The sequence below is a fragment of the Opisthocomus hoazin genome, chromosome 8 (assembly GCF_030867145.1).
Source record: "Opisthocomus hoazin isolate bOpiHoa1 chromosome 8, bOpiHoa1.hap1, whole genome shotgun sequence".
In the NCBI taxonomy this organism is placed as follows: Eukaryota; Metazoa; Chordata; class Aves; order Opisthocomiformes; family Opisthocomidae; genus Opisthocomus; species Opisthocomus hoazin.
Window position 1 is genome coordinate 67,808,990 of NC_134421.1, and position 23,352 is coordinate 67,832,341.

At 42.5% G+C, this 23,352-nt stretch overlaps 1 protein-coding gene across 6 annotated transcripts in view; it reads left to right on the top strand.

Moving 5' to 3' along the window:
- USP6NL (USP6 N-terminal like) overlaps window positions 1–23,352 on the top strand; it is a 138,436-nt gene that overhangs the window by 56,663 nt on the left and 58,421 nt on the right. For 5 of the 6 annotated variants that reach the window (XM_075428302.1, XM_075428301.1, XM_075428305.1 and 2 more), the window contains 2 exons: window positions 10,083–10,156; window positions 13,986–14,068. In XM_075428302.1, coding sequence (XP_075284417.1) covers window positions 10,083–10,156; window positions 13,986–14,068 — 157 coding nt within the window. Of the gene's footprint in view, window positions 1–2,222; window positions 2,378–10,082; window positions 10,157–13,985; window positions 14,069–23,352 lie in introns of those variants that run through there. The other variant, XM_075428300.1, reaches the window with a different exon arrangement.

Here is a 23,352-nt window from a genome sequence, read left to right on the forward strand (position 1 = left end):
TGCAACGCCTCATAAGGGATGCTGCAGAACTGCAAGTATTCTGCTGTAGTGAAACTTGAGTTTTCGTTAAGGTGAGAGTTCATTGGTGTTTCTTCAGGCAAGTTAAATCCTTACTTTCATATCTTCCATCCATTACTTCTCATGCAGTAAAACTACAATGGGTTCTACTCTGAAGAAATGCTGATTATTAAGCAGGGGAAGGGTGCTTGTGTTTTGCTGTTAGAATGTGGGGGTTTTTTGGTGCAGAGCATAGAGGAATATATTGATTTTACAAATAGTTTTAATCCATCTTTAGCTTTTTTTTTCTTCTGAATAGAGAAAAATTTCAATTAAGCCAAGATCTTCCCTTTTTTCTGTGTAAGTCTTCACTTGAAAACACCCACAGAAATAGACATATTGAACTTGAAAACCAATCAAAGATATAAAAAAAAAATCAGTGTAATATAGCTCTTAACTTGTTGCTGCCTGAGTGTAGTCTGTGGTAGAAGACCAGTAATGTTAAAAAGCAAGTTGTTTTCAGGTGGTGAAGGTATCTGTTGAGAGTTAAGCTGAAATGAGTGCTCCTGCTCTTTGTGTGGGTGTTCTTTCCGTCTTCCCCACAAATACGCTCTCAGGTAAGGAAACAGAAAGTAACTGGTTTTACAAAACCAGTGCAGTGCTTCTATCATGAGAAAAACGGAAGACAGTTTTTGTATAGCAAGAAGATTACTGCTGTGTGCGTACGAACGTCAGCACTGAGAAAATGCCGCTTTTGAGGGAAACGTGCCTAGTGGTGGGTGTCACCCTAGCTCAGTTTGAACTCATGCTGATTCCATAGACTAAACTACTGACCCCTGGGTTTGGGTAGGATCCAGGGGTAGTAATCGGTGGTAAAGACACAGGAGCTGCTGCTAGTTTCCAGGCTCAGTGCTCTGCCAGGTGATACGGTGAGGAAGATTGAAACAATTGAGGGAACTCAATTTTTTTCAGTCCCTGGGGAGAATAGTCCAACGCACTTGATCAGATCGCCTGTTCTGGCATTTTAACACTTCTCAGGGTGCAAGGAAAAAAAGCAAGGCCCCACAGAGCTGGTTGCCCAGGACATCCTGTGATTCTGTGACTGTGTCCAGACAGCTATTGAATATCTCCAAGCACGGAGACTCCACAACCTCCCTGGGCAGCCTGTGCTCCCTGTGTTACAACCTGCTCTGAGTGAACCTGCTTTGGACTAGATGATCTGCAGAGGTCCCTTCCAACCCCTACCATTCTGTGACTGCCAGTGCTCGGTCACCCTCCCGGTGACAAAGTGTTTCCTGGTCTTCAGAGGGACCCTCCAGTGTTTCAGTTTGGGCCCATTGCCTCTGGTCCTGTCACTGGGCACCACTGAAAAGAGCCTGGCTCCATCCTATTTGCACCCTCCCTTTGGGTACTTATGTCTATTGATAAGATTCCCCCGAGCCCTCTCTTCTCTGGGCTGAAGAGTCCCACTGATCATCTTTCTGGTGGCTTCACAAGGAGCTGGAAGCCCGCACAGGTCTGCCATGTCAGGTCTGGCAGCGCATGTGGTCTGACTTGCTTAGGTTTAGAAATGGAACTGGCTGGCTCCTGGCTGTAAGCGTCGTGTAGTAGCTGACGTTTTGCTGGAGAATGCATGTGTAAGAACTAAAATCTGTGCAGGAGAATGGCTTGATATATGTGTCCTTGAATATTTGACATGGAGATTTGTTTTTCAGGTTTTGAGGATACTGGCATCCTAGGTATTTCAGGTCTCCAAGATATCCTGAAGAATAAAGGAGTTTTACATAGAAAATGCATTAAAATCTCCCTGTAAGTAGGGATTGCCAAACAGTTACAGAAATTTAAACTGTATTTTTAGAGTTACTTGATTTCATGGTTTCTTAAGTGATAGCCAGAAATAGGGTCCTTCAAGCCCCATTTCTAGTAAGTCCTTTAAATAAGATGCTTTTCCTGCAGCGCTTGGGAAATACCAGTAAGAATTCTTACCCCAGAGCATAACAGTGATGTGTTACAGGAGCCGCGTCCTCTGAGGCCGTTTGTTCAGATCCTCTTGTTTATTATTAGCTGGAATGCCGGGCTGTGGGCCGCGGTGGAGAACACCAGCGTGGGGCCTGCAGGACGCTTCTCACGAACAAACGGCAGCTTTGTGTGGACGGCGGCAGCTCGCGTAGCTGCAGAGGGGCCACGTCTTGAAAAAGAAGGAGCACGTGTCGAGTGGCGCGGGTGCGCGGAGCAAATGCTGCAAGTGGAGGAGAACTTTCCCCCGTTCGGTTTTGATCAACTTGTTTTAGAATATGGTCTAGAAATAAACAGATTTAGTTCATGAAGACTAAAACAGAGCTTGACAAGGACTGGGCAGAAAATCGCGATCTAAAAACTGGTAAAATGTCCTTTTATGTACTGATATTTAATTGTTTGTATCATGTGCTGTTTTACTTCTCTCTCATTTTGGATTAGTGGTAACGCTGAGTTTTAAATAATACTATTAAGGTAGATAATTTTGTTTAATGGTGGAAGAAATGTAGCTCAGTTAACTTCTAGAAATACTGTTTTTCCTGAGGAAGTATTGCTATGTAAAAGGGATTGCTTTTCTGACTAACTATTTCACTTTTACATGAAAAGGTTTGTCTGCATGAAGAGAAAAATAAAATACAATAAATGATGCTTCATCGTCTTGGTTCAGAGCAGGTTTAATATCTGTATGCGGATATTTACTGGTATTTTTCCTTCTGAGCATCGGCTACCCACAACAAAATACTGTTAAGTGTACGTCATGGCTTTTATTTCATTGCTGGTGGGAAGGGACTGGAGGGAAAATAAACAGCCTCGTTATTAAAGGGACTTTCTGATATGACCAGAGACTTACAAAATGTTTTGTTGGTTGCTCTGATGTGTGCTTTGAATGTGTAGATGCATAGCAGCTGGTGGTAGTGCCTGCAGACAGGAATTTGTGCCAGTGCAGCTCTTTGCTCGGTGGAATGTGTAATGTGCAAACAAGCAAGAATTTGAGTGAAGTAATGGAAAACGAATTGGCATGTTGCAAGTCTTTGGGGGTTTTTAGACTGCTCCGCAGTGGAGGGGGGAGGCAGTGATGATGGGTCAAAGAACAAAAGAGGGAGAAATCTGCTTTTCAGAATTTGGGATAAGATCACCCAGGGTGCTATTAGTATACTGACCTGAACCTGCACGGAAAGAGGCGTTGCTCAAATTTATGGCGTGTCTGCAAGCGGCCATTTATGATGCTGCTGAGAGTGCAGGAGCAGTATAATGTACCCTGTATCTACGCGCTCCTTTGAGACAGGTACAGAACGCGCTTAGGCTCTCGGTGGTACTCAGCTTGTGCTGCCTGGAGGAGGGAGCTAGTGCTGGGCTGTTGGTACCTTTTCCAGGTGAGGTGCTACGTCTAACTGGGCATTTTTAGGCTGTTTCAGGGAGAACCTCACTAGTGAGTTTGAGTCACCCCAGAGATCGTTCCCGTACGTTGTAGGACTACCTTTGCGTGGGCTAGAGATGGATGCTCAGTAGATTGCAAATGAAAATCGCTTTTTATAATGCTGTGCCTTACTGTTTGGCAGTTCTGTAGCTGAAGAGGATTAGAAGCCAGGCAGGATTAGGCAGACAGAGTTCAAACTAGATACTTAATAAACCTCAAAGAGCAGAAGCTGTTCTTCCTGGGGAAGGACCAGCATTTTACTGACCTCTGGGGATTCCTCGCTCAGCAGCAACTCTGTTCCGTCAGGCTGTGCGGTGAAAACCAGGTGTAACTACGGGCTGTTGGTGTTACAGTCATCCCTGACCAGGAGCAGCTGAGCTGCTGCCAGGCTGTCGCAGGCTGTTCAGCTGCTCCTTGGCCGCTGGAAACATGAGGGATAGTGCTGCCTGTTCCCATTCCTTGATTTTGAAGAACTGAGTTACTGCTGGGGCTGCAAGAAGGATCCTCAGTGTTTAGCTTGGTAATTTAAATTAATACAAAAATACATTATTACCAGTTTGATTTCTTCCTTTCTTTGCCTTCCCTCCCCTACCCCCTTAAAAAACTGTATTTTAGGTGGGTGGTAGGGGGACCTTGGATCAAAAGTTCCCTGGTTTCTTGCTGTGAAAGAGAAGGCAGGAGATGGCACAAAGGCAAGAGTAAGGCAGGTTTATTTCTTTTGGGGTTGGATTGGATCTGTCCAACTGTAGCTCTGTATCAGTACCTGGTTTCTTGCAAAAATTTCTATCCTTGAGAAAATTTTACTAGTAGCCAGAATTTCATGTTTACATTTATTTGCAGGGCATGTCCTTATTTTCTCTTTAATAGTGCTTATTTTTACTTGGATGTGCTGTTTTGTCATTAAATACATCACTCCTGGCAGTTGGTCCATTCCAGTTAGTCTTGCATTCAGTATAGAGCAGAGTATTTTTCACTTCGCATTGTGTCTAATAACATTACTAGTTCCTCCTCACTTAAATTTACTGCACTTGTCTTTCTTCCTTAGGATTGGAAGAATCTGGAGTTCTGGGAGAGTAAACTGTTCTCCCCAGCATTCCTCCCAAGCTGCAAGATGCTTCGAATTGCAGCTGCTTAGGAGAAAGTGGGAGTTCCCAGTTAGTTTTGAAGTTTGTGTAGAAAGCCTGTTTGTTGTCAGTTTTAGGAATTTATTTTAAGTTAGCTTTAAAAATGTGGGGATTTTTAAAGATGTGGTTATGATGCACACAGAGACCACCTCATAGTGGGCAGCAGGGTAACACCCAGAATTCATCTGTAAATTTGTTGCTACTAAGTGATGCTGGCGTCTCCAGATCAAGTATTTCCCCTCTCAGAGAAGAAGTACTGGAGACTAAGAAGGATTGTGTCCTTGTGTAGGACTAGTTTAATTTTTCGCCTGTGTCACTTAGATTTCTTGCATACCATCACCTCTTTCTATTCTGAAGAAATTGTGTCTTTTTCAATTCTTTGATAATTGGTGAGGTAAGGAGAGATTCTTATTAAAGTGGCAAAGAAAGAAAGCTCGTAGGGATGCTAGGTGATGCTTTCCTCGGGCTTTGTAGGGCTGATGGCAGACCGCAGATGTCTGATTTATCAGGCCTGACTCGTTAGCGGTGAAGTTTTCAGCTGCAAAAGGAGACCAGTTCTAGTCCCAGCCTTCAGTATTCTTGTGAAAGTTTAAATCCACCAGTTTACAAGTTAGCTCATCAGCACTGAAAAGATTCACAACGGTAGTGAGGGGTCTAGAGAACAAGTCTTAGGAGCGGCTGAGGGATCTGGGACCGTGTAGTGTGGAGAAGAGGAGGCTGAGGGGGGACCTTATAGTGCTCTACAGCTGCCTGAAAGGAGGGGGCAGTGAGGTGGGTGTTGGTCTCTTCTCCCAAGTAACTAGCAATAGGACAAGAGGCAATGGCCTCAAGTTGCGTCAGGGGAGGTTTAGATTGGATATTGGGAAAAAATTCTTTACTGAAGGAGTGGTCAGGCATTGGAACAGGCTGCCCAGGGAAGCAGTGGAGTCACCATACAAAAAACCTGTAGATGTGGCACTTGGGGACATGGTTTAGCAGACATGGTGTTGTTGGGTTGATGGTTGGCCTTGGTGGTCTTAGAGGTCTTTTCCAATCTTAATGATTCCATGATTCTGAAATAATCTGGCTTCCAAGATAGCAGAAAAGCAATAATCTGGCTGTTAGGGCAATCTTTTATGTCATTGCAGATTAGGATTTTCTGTTTGATTTTATGTCTGTAATGATGCTTCAGTTGCTTTGCATACTGGTTTTCAAATCTTAAAAAATTTGTAATATATGTAAATATAGAAAATGGGTCAGGGTGACAGAGTGACGAAGGAAAAATACTCTCTAATGGGAAGTGTTATATGGATCAGGCCAACTGTCCAGAAAATTTTGTTCTTGGCCTTTTGTTTTTATGATTGATGTTTTTCAAAAGCTAGACGTGTGACATTGCTGCTTGGCAGGGTTTTAAGCATGCTTGTTGTACCCTGTAAGCCTGACCAGTTTTGGTTGTTGTTTTTTTTTTTTTTTTTAGGTCGTTGATAATACATTTCCACAGTTTTTAGTCAAAATCAGTTCCCTGTAGTAGGTAATTTAGTGTATATTGTCAGCCTCATCTGAAATTATGTTGTTACCTGTATAATGTGGTGTTGATCATCTGCAATGCTAACTTTTAATTGGAAAATTTAATCATACTTATTTCACATCTTGAACTACTTTCAGTGAGACAAGACTTACTGAATAAAGCTGATAAGACTTTAGAGTACCAGTTATTTGTCTTTAATTTCATAGTCATGTAGGGATGTATTTTGGTGCCTAGGAAGGTATTTCATGAAGAATTTTTCTTGTTCCCATATCTAGCTTTTACTTTATCAGGAATCGTTGTGTAATTTCTAACTTAGAGATACTTAAATAATTCCTCTTACAAGAAAAATAATATTTTATGCTTATCTCCCAAAATATAACCTCTTGTCTCAGTCTGAAGCAGTTTTCTGAATTTTCACTGTGGATGGATTAAACTATCTCAGCGCAGCTAGAAGGTTAAGATGATTCTGGCAGAAAGTGGATTACTTTAAAGGCAATGAATATGGTACTTTCCACATTAAATGTGATTGAATTGTCATGAGGCACAGAACATGCCAGACTTTAATTCGTATGTTACTTATGCAGGGGAAAAGGAAGGTAAGCCATGGCTCTGTTTTCAGTGTAAACCAGGACTAAGTTTCTGGTACAAATACAATTTTGTGTTCTTTAAAGCAAAGGCTTAAACTTTGTTTCAACTTCTGCCACTTACTCGATCTGTGTTGTTGAAGAGCTGTGCTCATCCATTTGGGTATTTTTAAATACAAGTAGTAATGTATTTTTTAAATTCTGTTGATAAAAAAAGTGTATCGACTGCTTACCACTTGAACGTATCAACTACTGTGTATTACAATATTGACTATATATTATTTGTCCACACTGTTTCTTGAATCAGATCTAATTTCTCTTTTACTGGGAAAATAATGATAGGAATTTTTCCCCATTTCATGAAGCCCAGAAGCAGTCATACTTTAAACAAGTAAGCTGTCCCCCCATATCAGTCCGTTGGAGAATCGAATATTGCTCAGTACTCACATTCTCTGCAGGAATGTCAGGTTTCTAAGCAAGCTTAAAGTTTACTTTTCAAAAACCCATAACTGGCCTTCTATAAAGACTTACTGTAAGCACAGACCTCTTTGTGTCTTACAAAAGAAAATGCAATTTAATTTTGCTTATGGTTCCTTTAGCTTCTCACTTTGAAAGTAGTGCTAGGCTTCACCTACTGCTTTTCATCAGTGTAGATCTGGTAGCTTTAGTGGACGCTGTCAGTTTAGCAGGCGTAGTATGTCCACTAGCAAAGGATGAAAAACGGATTGTTGTAGTTGTGTCAGGGAGTATATGGTGCTTGGATGCGCTCAGAGTCGCACAGAGTTCAGTCTTGCGTGGTGTGCCCTTGTGTGATGGCAGTGCTGGGGGAGGCTCTAGAAGGGTGCTGCAGCTGGTGTGCAAGAGTTGTCGTGGTCAGCGCTCACATAGGTAGCTGGGGTAATGGCGTCCCGCAATCGTTGTAAAACTGTGTCAGAGAAAAACAAACCTGAAACCAAACTGCTTTGTGTCTTGCCGTCCTCTTTAAGCTCAGGAATAAAGGTGGATCCAGCACCTGCAGGAGCAGGAGGAACAGTGCACTGCTTGGACACCACCAAAGGATGAGCAGTGTGAAATGAGTCTGCGTGCTTCTCACCTTGCAGGGAGGATATTACCTATCAATGTTGTGACAGAGATGCGTAGCTTCCAAATGTAGCAGATGTGATTCTTAATTGTTATTACTTTCTCCCTCAAATCATTATCTAAATACATGTGTGCTGGTTCTGGTGTGCACTGGAAAAAATGACAAAGCTTGATGTCCTCGCTAATAATGGGGGTGCTGTGGTTGACAAATGATGGTGACAAGCAGAAGGGGGCCAGAATGAGGAGAACAAAAGTGTAACTTCTGGAGATCATAAGTAAAAGCTTTAAAGAAGGAGTCAGACTTTCCATTTAAGGAAGTTTGGGACAAGAAAAGGACCTTGGGGTGCTGGTTGACAGTCAGCTGAACATGAGCCAGCAGTGTGCCCAGGTGGCCAAGAAGGCCGACGGCATCCTGGCTTGGATCAGAAATAGTGTGGCCAGCAGGAGCAGGGAGGTGATCATGCCCCTGTACTGGGCACTGATGAGGCCATACCTGGAGTGCTGTGTTCAGTTTTGGGCCCCTCACTACAAGAAGGACACTGAGGGGCTGGAGGATGTCCAGAGAAGGGCAACGAGGCTGGTGAGGGGTCTGGAGAACAAGTCTGATGAGGAGCGGCTGAGGGAGCTGGGGCTGTTTAGTCTGGAGAAGAGGAGGCTGAGGGGAGATCTTGTTGCTCTCTACAGCTCCCTGAAAGGAGGTTGTAGTGAGGGGGGTGTTGATCTCTTCTCCCAGGTAATTGGTGATAGGATGAGAGGCAATGGCCTCAAGTTGCATCATGGGAAGTGTAGATTGGATATTGGGAAAAATTTCTTTCCTGAAAGAGTGGTCAGGCACTGGACCAGGCTGCCCATGGAGGTGGTTGAGTTCCCATCCCTGGAGGTGTTCAAAAAACGTGTAGATGTGGCACTTCAGGACATGGTTTAGCAGGCACGGTGGTGTTGGGTTGGTGGTTGGACTTGATGATCTTAGAGGTCTTTTCCATCCTTAATGATTCTGTGATTCTAAGTATCACTGTTGCCTGAACGCTGGTGCTTGTGTCTGTGATGGGGCATGCTGAGGTTCTTACTGCGTTCCCCTAATGAAACTTCAAGTGAAAACATGCAGAGACTGTGTGAAATCCCTGACAGATGGATCAGAAGGCTACTTTGGCAGAACTTCTTGTCTAAACATCTGAGAAATATGTAGGTAAATTTTATTAAAGAAATACTGGGTTTGAAGAAATAAATGAGTTGTTAATGTCATATGATAGACAACTGTAGTATCTGATCTGTTTTTCTATTTCATGATCTGAATGGTCGATATGTACAATTCCTGAAGTTCATTATGTTGCCACGAACTAAATAGTGAAGATAAAACACATGCCTGGAGTTATAACAGTGTGTGCTTGAAAATTATTTCAAACCTTTTTAAAGCTTTGCTTTACCTAGAATTCATTGCTTTTAAATAATTGAAACAGATCAACTCTTGAATCTTTCACAAACTTGTCATTGATTAAAACTGATTTGCCTCATTTTTTTGAGATCATAATCGCATTTGGGATATTGAAGTGCATTATGTTGTTGAATATTCAAAGCACTATCTTTCTTAATTTTCCTTTGAAGGTGCCCTATTTACGTTCCTGTCCATGTTCTAGAGATGGACCCAAATTCAGTTACATGTGCAGTCTGCTTCACCTTGATCAAAATGGATTTATTTAAACCCTTGGCTCTACCACTGTAGTAAACTCTGCTGTATCTGCAACATGCTGATGTCCAGTGCTTATCCACGCATCCCTGTTTTTTCTTGCTTGTCAACATTCCTGTTTTTGTATCTTTATGCTTATTCCAGCTCCGGGTTGCCCGAGTTGCAGTTCCGACACTGTAACAATGTCCTTCCCTGTTTTCTGAGAAATAGGTCTTGGGTGATTTCTCAGATGAAGTCATGCAGTATTTCTTCAGCGTTCATCAGTATTCTAATCCCTCTCTACAAATCCTGTAAACAGTTCACACGTTTGTTATAAGCTGGTTGTGTATGTTTTGCCATTCTTTGCATACGTGAATGTTTGTGGAATTGGCAACTAGAAGCTTTTACTACTTTACTGAGTCTTTCAGTTATATTTTTTTAACCTTATTTAATATCTGCTTTGGTGGAAAATTGGGAACATGCTAAACTCAGCAGTTAGGATGTCATCCAATAAGTGTATTTTACTCTGAACAGTATTCAGGACATGCACCAAGGTCATATTTTGTTTTGATACAGTTGTTTTGGTGTTTCTCCATCCAAGTAGTCTCTCTGAAGTTGATTTTCCAAGTATTTAGCTGTAGTTCTTTGTTTACAAGGAAGGGAATCTGAACAGCATTACTTTAATTCTCCACAGGTGCAGATGCCGAGCAGGATGCTGCTATCAAACTTGCCCAAGAACGAGCAGAGATAGTTGCCAAGTATGACAGAGTAAGTGAACTTGATAATAATTTAAAAGACATTTTATAATTAATCTTAGTAATATGTCTGTTTAAAGAATGAATCATGGTTCCCTTTAGCTTTTGGTTAAAATACACTGTGTAGTACTAATCTGATGGTTTCATGATACACTGGCCTCTGGGTGAATTAAATTCTCCCTCCACAGGGGATATTCTGGATAATGACTCAATCAGCTCATTTTTCAGGTGCATGGCAAGTTGCTTTGTGGCTACTTGAAGGTAGTGTAATGTATTAGAACTAATGAAACTGAGATGTTTGAGGATGCTCGGTATGTAGAATCATAGAATGGTGTGCGTTGGAAGGGGTCTTAAAGGTCATGTAGTCCCAAGCCCCCTGCCATGGGCAAGGACACCTTCCACCAGACCAGGCTGCTCAAAGCCCCGACCAACCTGGCCTTGAACACTGCCAGGGAGGGGGCAGCCACAGCTTCTCTGGGCAACCTGTGGCAGGGCCTCACCACCCTCACAATAAAGAATTTCTTCCTAACATCTAATCTAAATCTCCCCTCTTTCAGTTTAAAGCCATTACCCCTTGTGCTATCACTCCATGCCCTTGTAAAAAGTCCCTCTCCAGCTTTCTTGCAGGCCCCTTAAGGTACTGGTAGGCTGCTGTAAGGTCTCTCCAGAGCCTTCTCTTCTCCAGGCTGAACAGCCCAAACTCTCTCAGCCTTTCCTCACAGCAGAGGTGCTCCAGCCCTTGGATCATTTTGTGGCCTCCTCTGGCCCCGCTCCAACAGGTCCATGTCTGTCCTGTGCTGGGGGCTCCAGAGCTGGATGCAGAACTCCTGGTGGGATCTCACCAGAGTGGAGCAGAGGGGCAGAATCCCCTTCCTTTCTCTGCTGGCCACACTGCTGGGGATATGCAGCCCAGGGTACGGTTGGCTTTTTGGGATGCAAGCACACATTGCCAGGTCATGCTGAGCTTCTCATCAACCAGCACCCTGAAGTCCTTCTCCTCAGGGCTTCTCTCAGTCCATTCTCTGCCCAGCTTCTGTTTGTGCTTGGGATTGCCCCAACCCATGTGCAGGACCTTGCACTTGGCGTTGTTGAACTTCATGATGTTCACACAGGCCCACCTCTTCAGCCTGTCAAGGTCCCTCTGGATGGCATCTCTTCCCTCCAGTGTGTCAACTACACCAAACAGCTTGGTGTCGTCAGCAAACTTGCTGAGAGTGCTCTCAGACCCAGTTCCATGTCGCTAACAAAGACGTTAAACAGTGCCAGTCCCAACATGGAACCCTGCAGAACGCCACACATCACTGGTCTCCACTTGGACATCGAGCCATTGACCACAGCTCTTTGAGTGTGAGCCAGTTCCTTATCCCCTGAGTGGTCCATCTGTCAAATCCGTGTCTCTTCGATTTAAAGACAAGGATGTCATGTGGGACAGTGTCAAATGCTTTGTTCATGTCCAGGTAGATGACATTGGTTGCTGTTCATGAGCACAGTAAACCTATCGTAGAAGGCCACCAAATTTGTCAGGCACAATTTGCTCTTAGTGAAGCCACGTTGGCTGTCACCAATCACCTCATTTTCCATGTGCCTTAGCATAGTTTCCAGGAGGATCTGCTCCATGATCTTGCTGGGCACAGAGGACGGAGACTGGCTGGCCTGTAGTTCCATGGGTCTTCCTTTTCTTCCTTTTGAAAAATTCCCCTTTTCCAATCAGTGGGAACTTCACTGGAGTGCCACAGCTTCTCAAGTATAGTGGATGGAGGCTTAGCAAATTCATCGCCAGTTCCTTCAGTACCCATGGATGCACCTCATCAGGTCCCAGGGACTTGTGCCACCTTCAGGTTCCTTAGATGGTCTCAAGCCTGATCTTCTTCTACAGTGAGTGGTTCATTCTCCCAGTCCCTGCCTGTGCCTTCTGCGACTTGGGTGGTGTGGCTGGAGCACTTGCCTGTGAAGACTGAGGCAAAGAAGTCACCGAGTATCTCAGCCTGCTCCATAGTTAGTATACATGGTGGTGATGGGCTGACAGTTGGACTTGATGATCTTAGAGGTCTTTTCCAACATTAATGATTCCATTCTACGATTCTATTCTATATCCCAGGTAACCAGGTCTCCCGTTTCCCTCCGGAGAGAGCCCATGTTTTCCCTAGCCTGCCTTTTATCCCTGGCATACCTACAGAACCTTTTCTTGTTGCCCTTGATGTCCTTGGCCAGATTTAATGATACATTAATATATATCATTTAAATATATATAAACATATATTTGTGAGATCGGAAGGACTTTTACTCTTTTTATTTAAGTTTCAGTTATGGTAATAGAAACATTTAAATCATTACAGAGAGCTTAAAAGATGAGTGAACAGCATTGTTTGTCAGATTGTACTGTACTTGTCCCCTGTACTCGGCACTGGTGAGGCCGCACCTGGAGTACTGTGTTGAGTTTTTGGCCCCTCACTACAAGAAGGACATTGAGGTGCTGGAGCGTGTCCAGAGAAGAGCAATGAAGCTGGTGAAGGGTCTATAGCACAAGTCTTATGAGGAGCGGCTGAGGGAGCTTCGGCTGTTTAGTCTGGAGGAGAGGAGGCAGAGGGGGGACCTTACTGCTCTCTAAAACTGCCTGAAAGGAGGATGCAGGTAATTCCCAGGTAACAAGTGACAGAATGAGAGGCAATGGCCTCAAGTTGCACGGGGGAGGTTAGACTGGATATTAGGAAAAATTCCTTCACCGGGAGGGTTGTCAGGCATTGGAACAGACTGCCCAGGGAAGCGGTGGAGTCCCCATCTCTGGAGGTGTTTAGATGATGTGTAGATGTGGTGCTTAGGGACATGGTTTAGTGGTGGGCTTGGCAGTGTGAAGTTAACAGTTGGACTCGACGATCTGAAAGGTCTTTTCCAACCTCAGTCATTTTATGATTACTGTGAGGAATTGAAGAAATACCCTAGTCGTATCCTTTTTTTCTTGAACCGCTAGTCAAGTAAAAGCCTGGCACAGAGTATGCCTAGAATGCCTACACCATATTGACATATACTTGTATCGCTTACGGGCTTTAGATGTGTCATTGGGGTGCTAAGCAGTAGACTTCTTTATAATGTTTATGAAATATTTTGCATACTAGACTTAGTGGTGGTTTGCACAATGTGCACTTAAGTGAGTGGCTGTGATTTTTTTTTAATAAAAAAAAGCCTGCCCGTGGTTTGTGTTCCAAGTGGTGGCCTCTCTTCACACCCAGTAACCTGGATGTAGCCCATGCCAGAAGAATATATAGCTGAAATATACTGAAGTTTCTGCATGTCTTGCAAAAATTGCCAATTGGAGTAGAAGAGAGGAACATGAATGAGTGCTTCCTTGAGGGAAAACTCATTGCTGCATTCTGTTTGCCAGTTGCTGGAAGTCAGTGCAGACATTGGCTCAAGACTGTCCAGTATCTGCTGTTGTCAGGTGATGGTTCAGGAAAGATGGAATGTGGGAATAAATGAGTAGAAGGCACTGTGTGTGGAGCTTGATGGACTGTTGTGCAGAGTGACCACAGGTGTGAGATTATTGCAAGTCTGTGGTTGAAATTTATTCTGTGTTTAGCAGTGACCGAAAGAGATTTCCTGTGATGAAAATGCTGTTTGTAGGGGCTGGGAGAGGTGTGCTACTCTCTGTTGTTTTTTTTTTTTTGTTTGTTTGGTTTTTTTTTTTCTTGGTTGGTCAGTTTACGACTAGTGTTCTCCTGCCCCTCCTCTACCTTACTACCAGTGTGTCCCAAAGGTTATGTCTTGCGTGGTTGAATCCTGTCTTCTGTGTCTTGTCTTATTGTGTCATCAAACTTAATTTGGCTCTTGTGTTTCCTGCCCTTTAGGGACGGGAGGGTGCGCAGATCGAACCATGGGAAGATGCTGACTATCGTCTTTACAAAGTCACAGATAGATTTGGGTTCCTACAGTAAGTAGCAAGCTTGAAAAGAAGTTTAAGACTTTGCTACTATTACTATTAATGCTTTTTATTCTGTTACCTGTTTGGTGAAAGTGTTATTATGCTTTGTAATAGATCTTATGGAAACTGTTTGCTGGGTAATCTTTCACTGTACTTTTCAATTCCATTCCTGGCTTTTTTAAGTTCTGTAACTTGATTCTGTGTAGAGAGTGAAATTTTTTTTGAGTGTTTTATTTGGGAATGAAAATTGATAGTCTACAAAAAAGATATATAAAACGAAATTGCAGGTGAGTTTTGATTTTAAGTAATTATGTTGTATATAAACAAACTTGAAGTTATTGGAAAAATTGTTTAAAAAAATACTATAATATTGATTGTTAAAAAAGCCTAACACTTTTAAGGTTACATAACAGTTGTAAATGAACAACTATGTATCCCAATCCTTCAAAGATAAATCTCATTTAATTTCATATACTTAGTAACTTTATTGAAGTCTCTGCCGATTTGGGACCCTACGTTGCATCATAAAGTCAAGTCAGAAAATACCAGAATCCAGTCAGATACCTCATTTGTAACAAATAATCTATGTATTTTTGACAAATAAAGATGAGAATATTAAATTGTATTAGGACTTGTGTGGTTGGCAGGTGGAAATATACAAGGTGCGGAAACTGAGCACAAGCTGACTTGCTGCTTTAGATGATGCCCAGTCAAGACTCTCTGCCATTCTTTGTGATTGGCATTTATGTTTGAATACATGAAGTGCAGTTAAAATCCAGAAAAATCAGTGATGAGTGGAAAACTTATTAATAACTCTGTACTTTTATAGTATTGGGGGTGGGGTGTGTTTTTTTTGGAGGGGGGATTTTTTTTCCCTGCTCTTTCTTCTATTTTGTAGTGTCATTGTTTTTATGAGCTGTCAGTTACAACAGTCATTTTTACCTGTAGACTGCCTTTGCTTCGTCAGGGTGAGTTAATGTGGTGTATGACCTCCAAAGAGTTCTGTTTTACACACAGAAGTCTTTGTGTTGGTAAACTACAGCTGCAACACCACGTGTCTGGTGTTGTGGCTGCAGTTGTAGGCATTCTTACTGGAGAAGGAATGTCAGAATCATTTCTCATGCAAAAGTAACTGAAGCCACTCCTAAGTTCATCATGGACTTCAATGGGAATTGAATCACACGCCTTCAGATTGGCAGGTGAATTCTTGATTTTGGTATGCTTATGAACTCCTGAGCTTTTCCTGTTCCTTGTATTGTGATATTTGCCTCTTCTTATGTGTTAGGCATGGAAGAATGTTACTCATGTCTGCTACAGTTGCTGCTGCAGTCGCTTTTCAGGAGTCTTCACTTTCATGGCTCGAGTGCCATAGTGTACCTGAGATGCAGTTATGGAGGTGCTTTTTGGCAGATCACCATGTGCCAGTTTCTGTGCTGCTGTAGCTGTAACCTAAAGCTACTGTGGGCTCCCTTACATCACACCGCAGTCATTCTTGTGACGTGGTAGGGTAGATGGACCTTAGACATTAGACCATATTTCCTTTCTAGTGATGTCATACCAATACAAAGACTATGCAGACTTCATTCTCTCCATAGTCAACTTCAGGGGATTAAATCTGAAATATTTATAATATATGAAGGCTGTACAAACTAACTGTATGTAGATTCTCTGTCTCTTCACTAATTGTGTGATATTTGTTGCTTATATGTTAATGATGTCTCGTTATAAAGCAGATTTCACCTGAGCGTGCCATCAAGACTCCTTTATGATTCTTTAAAGCAAATTCAGTGCAAATGACGTTTTTATTTTCCTGAGAAATAAAATCCTCCTAATAGGAGGAATGTAATTAGGATGAGCATAACAACTGTCTTTCTCTGGAAAGACAATTTATATTGCACTGTATATTTTAACTGTGGTATGGGTTCATGTATATTGCAATACTGAGCCTGTGCAATCTACTGTTTCTGAAAGAAACTCCTATTCCTGCAAGAATTTGAAACTAAGCAGTAAGTACCAAAAGCCTCCAACAATTGTCTTAATGGTTATCATCTGTAAGACCCATTATTCCCTATGACCGATCTGTCAGGTGTTTACAGCATAAATCAACTAAACAGGCCAATGCACATTGAAAACTGCAAGTCTGGGGACAGTGTCAAACTTACTGTGCTAGAGATCTGCAATGATTTGTAAACCCGTTTACAGTGGCAGCTTAAAATATGAAGTAGCTGAAAATGTCTTGTGTATCAGAAGGCTGCTGGATGTGGGGAACCTGGCAGAAAATTAGGGCTCATTTGCTCAAGTACAGTAGGCCTTGGTTACTATGGGTAGTTTATAAACTCTTCTCTCTCCTTGGCGATGTCCTGTCCACAGCTTTCCTTGGCTCTTGGAAGGTATATTCAAAGTTCAACTGATTGCTGACAGGGCAGTAAATGTAAGTTTGATGGGATGAAGCACTCAAGCTGCTTGTATAACTTGCTACCGAGAACAAGACGGGAGAAAGTAAAGACTAGAAACTTTTAAAGAGTAGTTTCAGTGTAGATCTATGATTCTTCTGGTGTCCCAGTATCCTTATTTGTGTGTCAAACTGAGAATTAGTAAACTTGGGGAACCTGAAGACACTTAGACTTCTGTTGTCTTCCTGCCATACCAGTAAGATTGGTTTGGATTTTATCCTGAGAACATACTCAGTAGCAGAGGGAAGGTGCTTTTTTATATAACAGTGTGGAAATGATCTCCTCCTGTGACCAGGTGACCTGTCCAGTGGGTGAGGAAAGGGCTGTGGATTTTGTCTACCTGGACATTAGTAAGGCCTTTGACACTGTTCCTCACAGCATCCTCCTGGAGAAACTGGCTGCCCGTGGTTTAGATGGGTGTACTCTTCACTGGATGAAGAACTGGCTGAATGGCCAATCCCAGAGAGTGGTGGTGAATGGAGTTAAATCCAGCTGGCGGCCGGTCACAAGTGGTGTTCCCTAGGGCTCAGTTTTGGGTCCAGTCTTGTTTAACACCTTTATCAATGATCTGGATGAGGGGATTGAGTGCTCGCTCAGTAAATTTGCAGATGACACCAAGCTGGGTGACAGCGTCGATCTGCTTGAGGGTAGGAAGGCTCTGCAGAGGGATCTGGACAGGCTGGATCGATAGACCGAGGTCAGTCGTATGAGTTTCAACAAGGCCAAGTGCTGGGTCCTGCACTTCAGTCACAACAACCCCCTGCAATGCTACAGGGTTGGAGAGGAGTGGCTGGAAAGCTGCCCGGCAGAAAAGGACCTGGGGGTGCTGCTGGTCAACAGCCGGCTGAACAGGAGCCAGCAGTGGCCCAGGTGGCCAAGAAGGCCAACAGCATCCTGGCTTGGATCAGGAATAGTGTGGCCAGCAGGAGCAGGGAGGTGATTGCGCCCCTGTACTCGGCACTGGTGAGGCCACACCTCGAGTGCTGTGTTCAGTTTTGGGCCCCTCACTACAAGAAGGACATTGAGGGGCTGGAGGGTGTCCAGAGAAGGGCAACGAGGCTGGTGAGGGGTCTGGAGAGCAAGTCTGGTGAAGAGCAGCTGAGGGAGCTGGGGCTGTTTAGTCTGGAGAAGAGGAGGCTGAGGGGGGACCTTATTGCTCTCTACAACTGCCTGAAAGGAGGCTGTAGTGAGGTGGGTGTTGGTCTCTTTTCTCCCAGGTAACTAGTGATAGGACAAGAGGCAATGGCCTCAAGTTGTGTCAGGGGAGGTCTAGATAGGATATTGGGAAAAATTTCTTTCCTGAAAGAGTGGTCAGGCTGCCCATGGAGGTGGTTGAGTCCCCATCCCTGAAGGTGTTCAGAAAACGTGTAGATGTGGCACTTGGGGACATGGTTTAGCGGGCGTGGTGGTGTTGGGTTGGGGTTGGACTTGATGATCTTAGAGATCTTTTCCAGCCTATGATTCTATGATTCTATGAAATTGCTAGTGATTGGAAGCAGGTACGACATTTCACTTCAGGGGAAACACCTCAGCTTAAGGCTAACCTTTATTTAAGACCCACAGTTGAAATATCTGTTCTGCAGATTTGGTTCATCCTAATTGTTGTTGTAGTATTTACAGTTTATAACATTTAGGAACGTCTTTACCTAGCACTGCCTTAAATTTTTAATAGCTGCTGCCTTAACACAGTTTAGTTTGTTTGCTATAGTACTGCTTTTTTATTTTGCAATTCTGTAAATGAATATGGAAGTTCTAGGTGACTTTGGATATTAAAAGGAAATTGGTGTAGACAGGTAGGTTATTACAATAGCTATTTAAAACAAAAAAATCAAAAAGCTGAGTTAATACCTATTAATTTTAGGGAACAGGAAAATAAGTTCAGTGACAAGTACCAAATTATTATAATAGTGACACTTGTTTGAAATGAATAAAGGGAAGTTTCAGAGGGAAGTTGGATACAAGAAGAAGGTTTCCAGCAAATATGCTAAGCTGTGAAATACCCCCATGGCGAGCCAAAGGGTTCTGCCTCTTGAGATGTTTAAGACCAGATTGTACAAACCAAAATGCATCTATGAGGAGCATTGTCAGTGGGACTGACTAAATTGTAGCGGGTGTGTTTTCAGTAGAGTAGCTTGTAAGTTGTATACAAGTGGCATGCATGAACCAGAAAGAGTTAAAATCTCATTATTGGCTAAAATGTAGAAAACTTGGCTTTACCAATTATTCTTGTTGTGAGGCTGTGAGGAAGTGGTGGTCGTCATGGTTTATTTAAGCCATATGGTGTTGCCTTCAAAATAGTCTCAACTTGGGGATATTTTTACATAATTTAATTTATTGCCAGATAACACAGCATTTTTAGTGCTGATTTGGACTGGAGGGGGGAACACACATAAACACTTAAATGAACACCTAGGGGAAACACTCTCTCCGCTGTGCCCCCAGGACAAACTTCCCTTGTTTTTTGCTGTGGGTTACCCTTGTCTCGCCCCAGTTCCTTTGGCGAGGTGGTAGGCTGTGCAGGAGGTTGGGGTCCTGCATGCAATGGCTTCTTTCTGCCACTCCTGGTTTCTTACTTGGTTTCATCTGCTGCTCCTTGTGTTTTAAGCGTTTTCTGCTGCCCCATCATGGGTCACCCATGGGCTGCAGTCCCCTCGGAGTTGACCCTCCCCTGGCACAGTGTGCCTTCTTCTGAAAGCATATCTCCAGTTGTGTCCCCAACAACATCTCCTTCCATGTGTCTCTTCCATTTCTCCCCATATCTCCTCCATTTCTTCTGCCTCTAGTAGCTGCCAGGCTTTTAAAAACAGGCTTTAACTAGAGCCATCATGCGTTCCTCCAACTGACTGAAGTTTTGGCATATGATGGCTTATTTTTAGTGGTTGCAGATTTGACTGGAGCAGCTGTGACTGGTACAGGGCAGGTCATGGCCCCCTCTGACACACATCAGCCCTGCAGCCCCCAGCTGCTGAAACTCAGCGTACATAGTGATGAGAACTGCCGTGCTGGGTACAGCGTTATGCACTGGAAACTCACTTGTGAAGAAGGTAACTGAGATGTTGGCCAAGGGAGCAAATGTTTTCTGGACACGTTGATACCAGAGTGCTATGAACATGACAGCTGTTACTAGATTGTTGTACAACCCACAGTGTGTTTGCTTCCTTCTGGAAGCTTGAGTATGTATATGAAGAGGGAAGCTTTCAGTGCACTGTTCTCCAAGCAATAAAGGCTATTTCAGAGTCCAGAGGTCTTAAGTGACCCTAGGGACATGTATCAGTTCTGAGGAAGCTACGCTTTGGATGCTGATGTGCGTTCTCATAGCTGGGGTTATGGTGCACGTGTGCTGCCTGGACCCAGTTGACAGCTGTTCATGGTTTCTAGTGCAATATTTCCAACCCTGTTACGTTCTTCTTCTCAATTTGCAAAGCAGTAGAAGAAAGGTGAAGTAGCATTGGTTCATCTTGATACTATTTAATATTCCATGTATTAATTCTATTAACAATGTTCATCTTAATTAATATAGACTTGTTTCTACCAAGTACTGTTGATCTTACTTAATCTCGCTGGGTCTATATAGAGTAGTGCCTATTGAAACTTTGCTCTTCACTTACAGTGTTTATCTAGGAGAAGCCCATGTTGGGAAGCTCATCTTAGTCGTGAACAGAAGTGTCTTGAGAGAATAGACCAGTATATTTCTTCTGGGAGCACTGTAGTTACTTACAATCCTGAAAGTACGTTTAAAAAAAGGCAGCAACACCTACCCACAAAACTTCAGGCATGGTCCTTATTCTGTACATTTCCAGTAAAAATCCTGCTGGACTCCTGATTTCACATTATAGTGTGGGAATGCCGAACAGTAGGGCTAATGGGAAAAATACCATTCATTTTTAAAAGGAACATTGTTCCTCCAGGATATCTAGGACCAGTGTCTGCGTATACAGTCTGCCAGTGTTTTGATAAGACGGAATATTCATTTCTAGAAGATGCATGCTTCGAACTGTATCTGATGGATGGTTTCTTCTCTACCTGTAGTTGATCGAGGTCTAGCAGACCATCTCAGCAGACCACTGTAGTGCTCAGATAGGCCTTGGTCTAGAATATATGACTTTTTCAATGAGGTGTTTTAGGAATGGGAGAAATGCCTCAGATCTCTTCACAGATAGTCGTAACAAAAACAGAAAGGAAAAAGATGGAATGTGTCTGGTATTCATAAAAAATAAGGTTTTTGTTTGGTGGGGTTTTTTCCTTTTATAACTCTTTTCTTGGATATGTTGTGTCTTCTTGGTCAATGTTGTGTCAAGCTACCTCGTATTTTTTCTCCAGATTTAATCAAAAGTTCTCATTTCATGCTCAGACTACACACTAGAAAAAAAAAAAAAGCACTAGAATGTTGCAATTTAAAAAAACCAAAACCCCACCATTAACAAGCAGAAGATAAAATATAAACCCCCCACCCCGGAAAATCAAACTCCAACCACCCTGCACCTCACAAGAAAAGCGGTTCCTTTCTGTCTTATCTTGGAGCCTGGCTAAATTTTAATGTTCTTAATCTTTGCACTGTAGACTGTTCTTTCGTAGAAACTTTGCCTTGTAGATAGTTTTATTTGCAGTTTTTCTAGCAGCAGTCGTTGATAAGGGAATAACTTCAGGGAAAAAACGTAAAGGAATTTGAGTGTCTTGAAGCTCGTACCAGGCATTCCAGTAATGCCTTGGGATCTGGGATTTCCCGCTTCCCCCTCCTTGAATTCTTTATTTGACTTTTTTACTGCTTTGGGATGGTTAAAAAAGCTACTAGAATTAATATGTTATTCCTTGGGCGGTGGCTAGTCCTCCGCTACTCCTAGGATCGTTTTAAAAGATGTTTCATTTCTTTTAAAGCCTACTGTTTGAATAATGATAGTATCTGTGTTACTTTGTCTATTGAGAAATGGCAATTATATGAATGATTTTTATAGCTAAAAATTATTGAAAGTCTTAAAGCAACAAAAGAAAGCAACAAATCCAAATGACAGTCAATGTTTTGTAAATAAACAAGAATTTAAGCTTTAACTGAAGGTCATTGTAGCATATATTTAATGACCTATTTTTGTAAATGTATCCTCGTACTTATTTTTTGTGAAACTCTCCAGCTAGCTATAAGGACAAAATAACTTTTATTCCTTCCCCTTCCTCCATGACCCACTTAATGTTAATGTTGAGTGGTCACAAGAGCATTGGCTGGCTGGGGTTTGCAAAACAGCCGAAACTTTGTACTCGCTCCTGAAGTAGGGCAGAAGCCGAGGGCGGCATTTTGCAACCCTAAAGGCGAACACCAATGTCGTGCTTAAAGAGCTGGTCCTCTTGCGGGCCTTTCAGCACCAGGCCAAAAGTTGGAGAGCAGAAGCAAAATGACCTTGGCGCAGAAGACTAAAATTTGAGCAAATCCGAACAGCTGGAAGGCATCTTCCTTTGCTTAGGGCTCCACACCAGTATGGCCCGTTCGGTGCACTGCCAGGTTCTACGCTGCTTGGTACTGCAGCCTCTAATTCATCGAGCGACGTTCCCTCTCGAGGATGAGACGTCAGCTGGGATCGTTCCTTGGGACCGGTTGGAACTAGCAGTTTCAGTCCTGCAGCAGACAGTGACAGAGTAAAGGGTCTTAAAAAAAAAAAAAAAAGGAAAAAAAAATCTGCACCTTTCTTTTTTAGCTAGCAATTAGGATTTGTATTGTCTGGTCTTTTAATTACGTACTTGTGTGTGTATTCTTTATTTATCTCTCTCTGTACATCACTCGGTTGTGAGGGAGGCATTCAGTTTTCTTTTGTAAATAAACTTTTTAAGACCACAGTTGTGCTTTGCTAAGTAAGAAGAAAATAACATTGCTTTCTGGAGTTCGGGGCAGGCACAGTTTAAGGCCAAATTTTACTGTGCCACATTGGGAAACATAGATTATGACTAATATGCGCTAACACATTGTGGAAAGCGTTATAGTCGTTCAGGTCTTAATAGATACAATGTAGAAATAACAGAAGAAACTACAATTTGTTGACTGCAACTTTGCAAGAACTTTTTTCTTTCAATCGTTCACTGATGAGTGCCGTCAACTGAATTGTTCTGTTAGCTTTCTGTAAGGAGATGTGGAAACCATAAGCTGCCATGACATAGTTTAAAAAATGCAGCAGTTATTTTATGGGCTTTTATTTCTTTGTCCTGCACGGTATGAGTTCTTTTCAGAGCTTGTTATTATTGAGGTCTATGTTAACTTCTATTAATAATTATTATCTCACAGCAATAACCGATATAATCAGATTTATTGGTCTACCTTGGGTGACTCAGCTTAAACATGGTTTTTCTTTTACTACCTGTTCAATAAAAGGAAACTGGGGATGTTTGTGCAGTGTGGCAGATGCTCTTGTGCTGATAAATATCCGGGGATCATGGTAGTGAGGTTGGGCAGATTGGAGGTTTATTCTGCAAGGTTGGTTTTGGTTGTTGTTTTTTGTTTTTTTTCCTAGTGAAGGAAAAGATGTACAATAAAAATGCTAATGGTAGAAAACACAGATGTGGGTAATTTGTTTTTTTTTTTCCCTCCCTACATTCATGAAACTCTCTTAAAAACTTGGGTTAGATTATTGTACTACTTACAGTAGCACTGTGCTGATTTTGATGGAATTGTACCAATTTACAGTAGCTGAGAATTTGACTCATACTCTTATTCTTTATCCCATGAGTCTATTAAAGCAGTGAACATGCTTTTAGAATAGTTTGCTAATACTGGAGATTATCGTGTTGCCGGAGGTGTTTTTCAAATAGCAGAGTTCGTTGTTCTTTCTTTTGCTATGTTAGAGGCCTTCCTGCACTTCT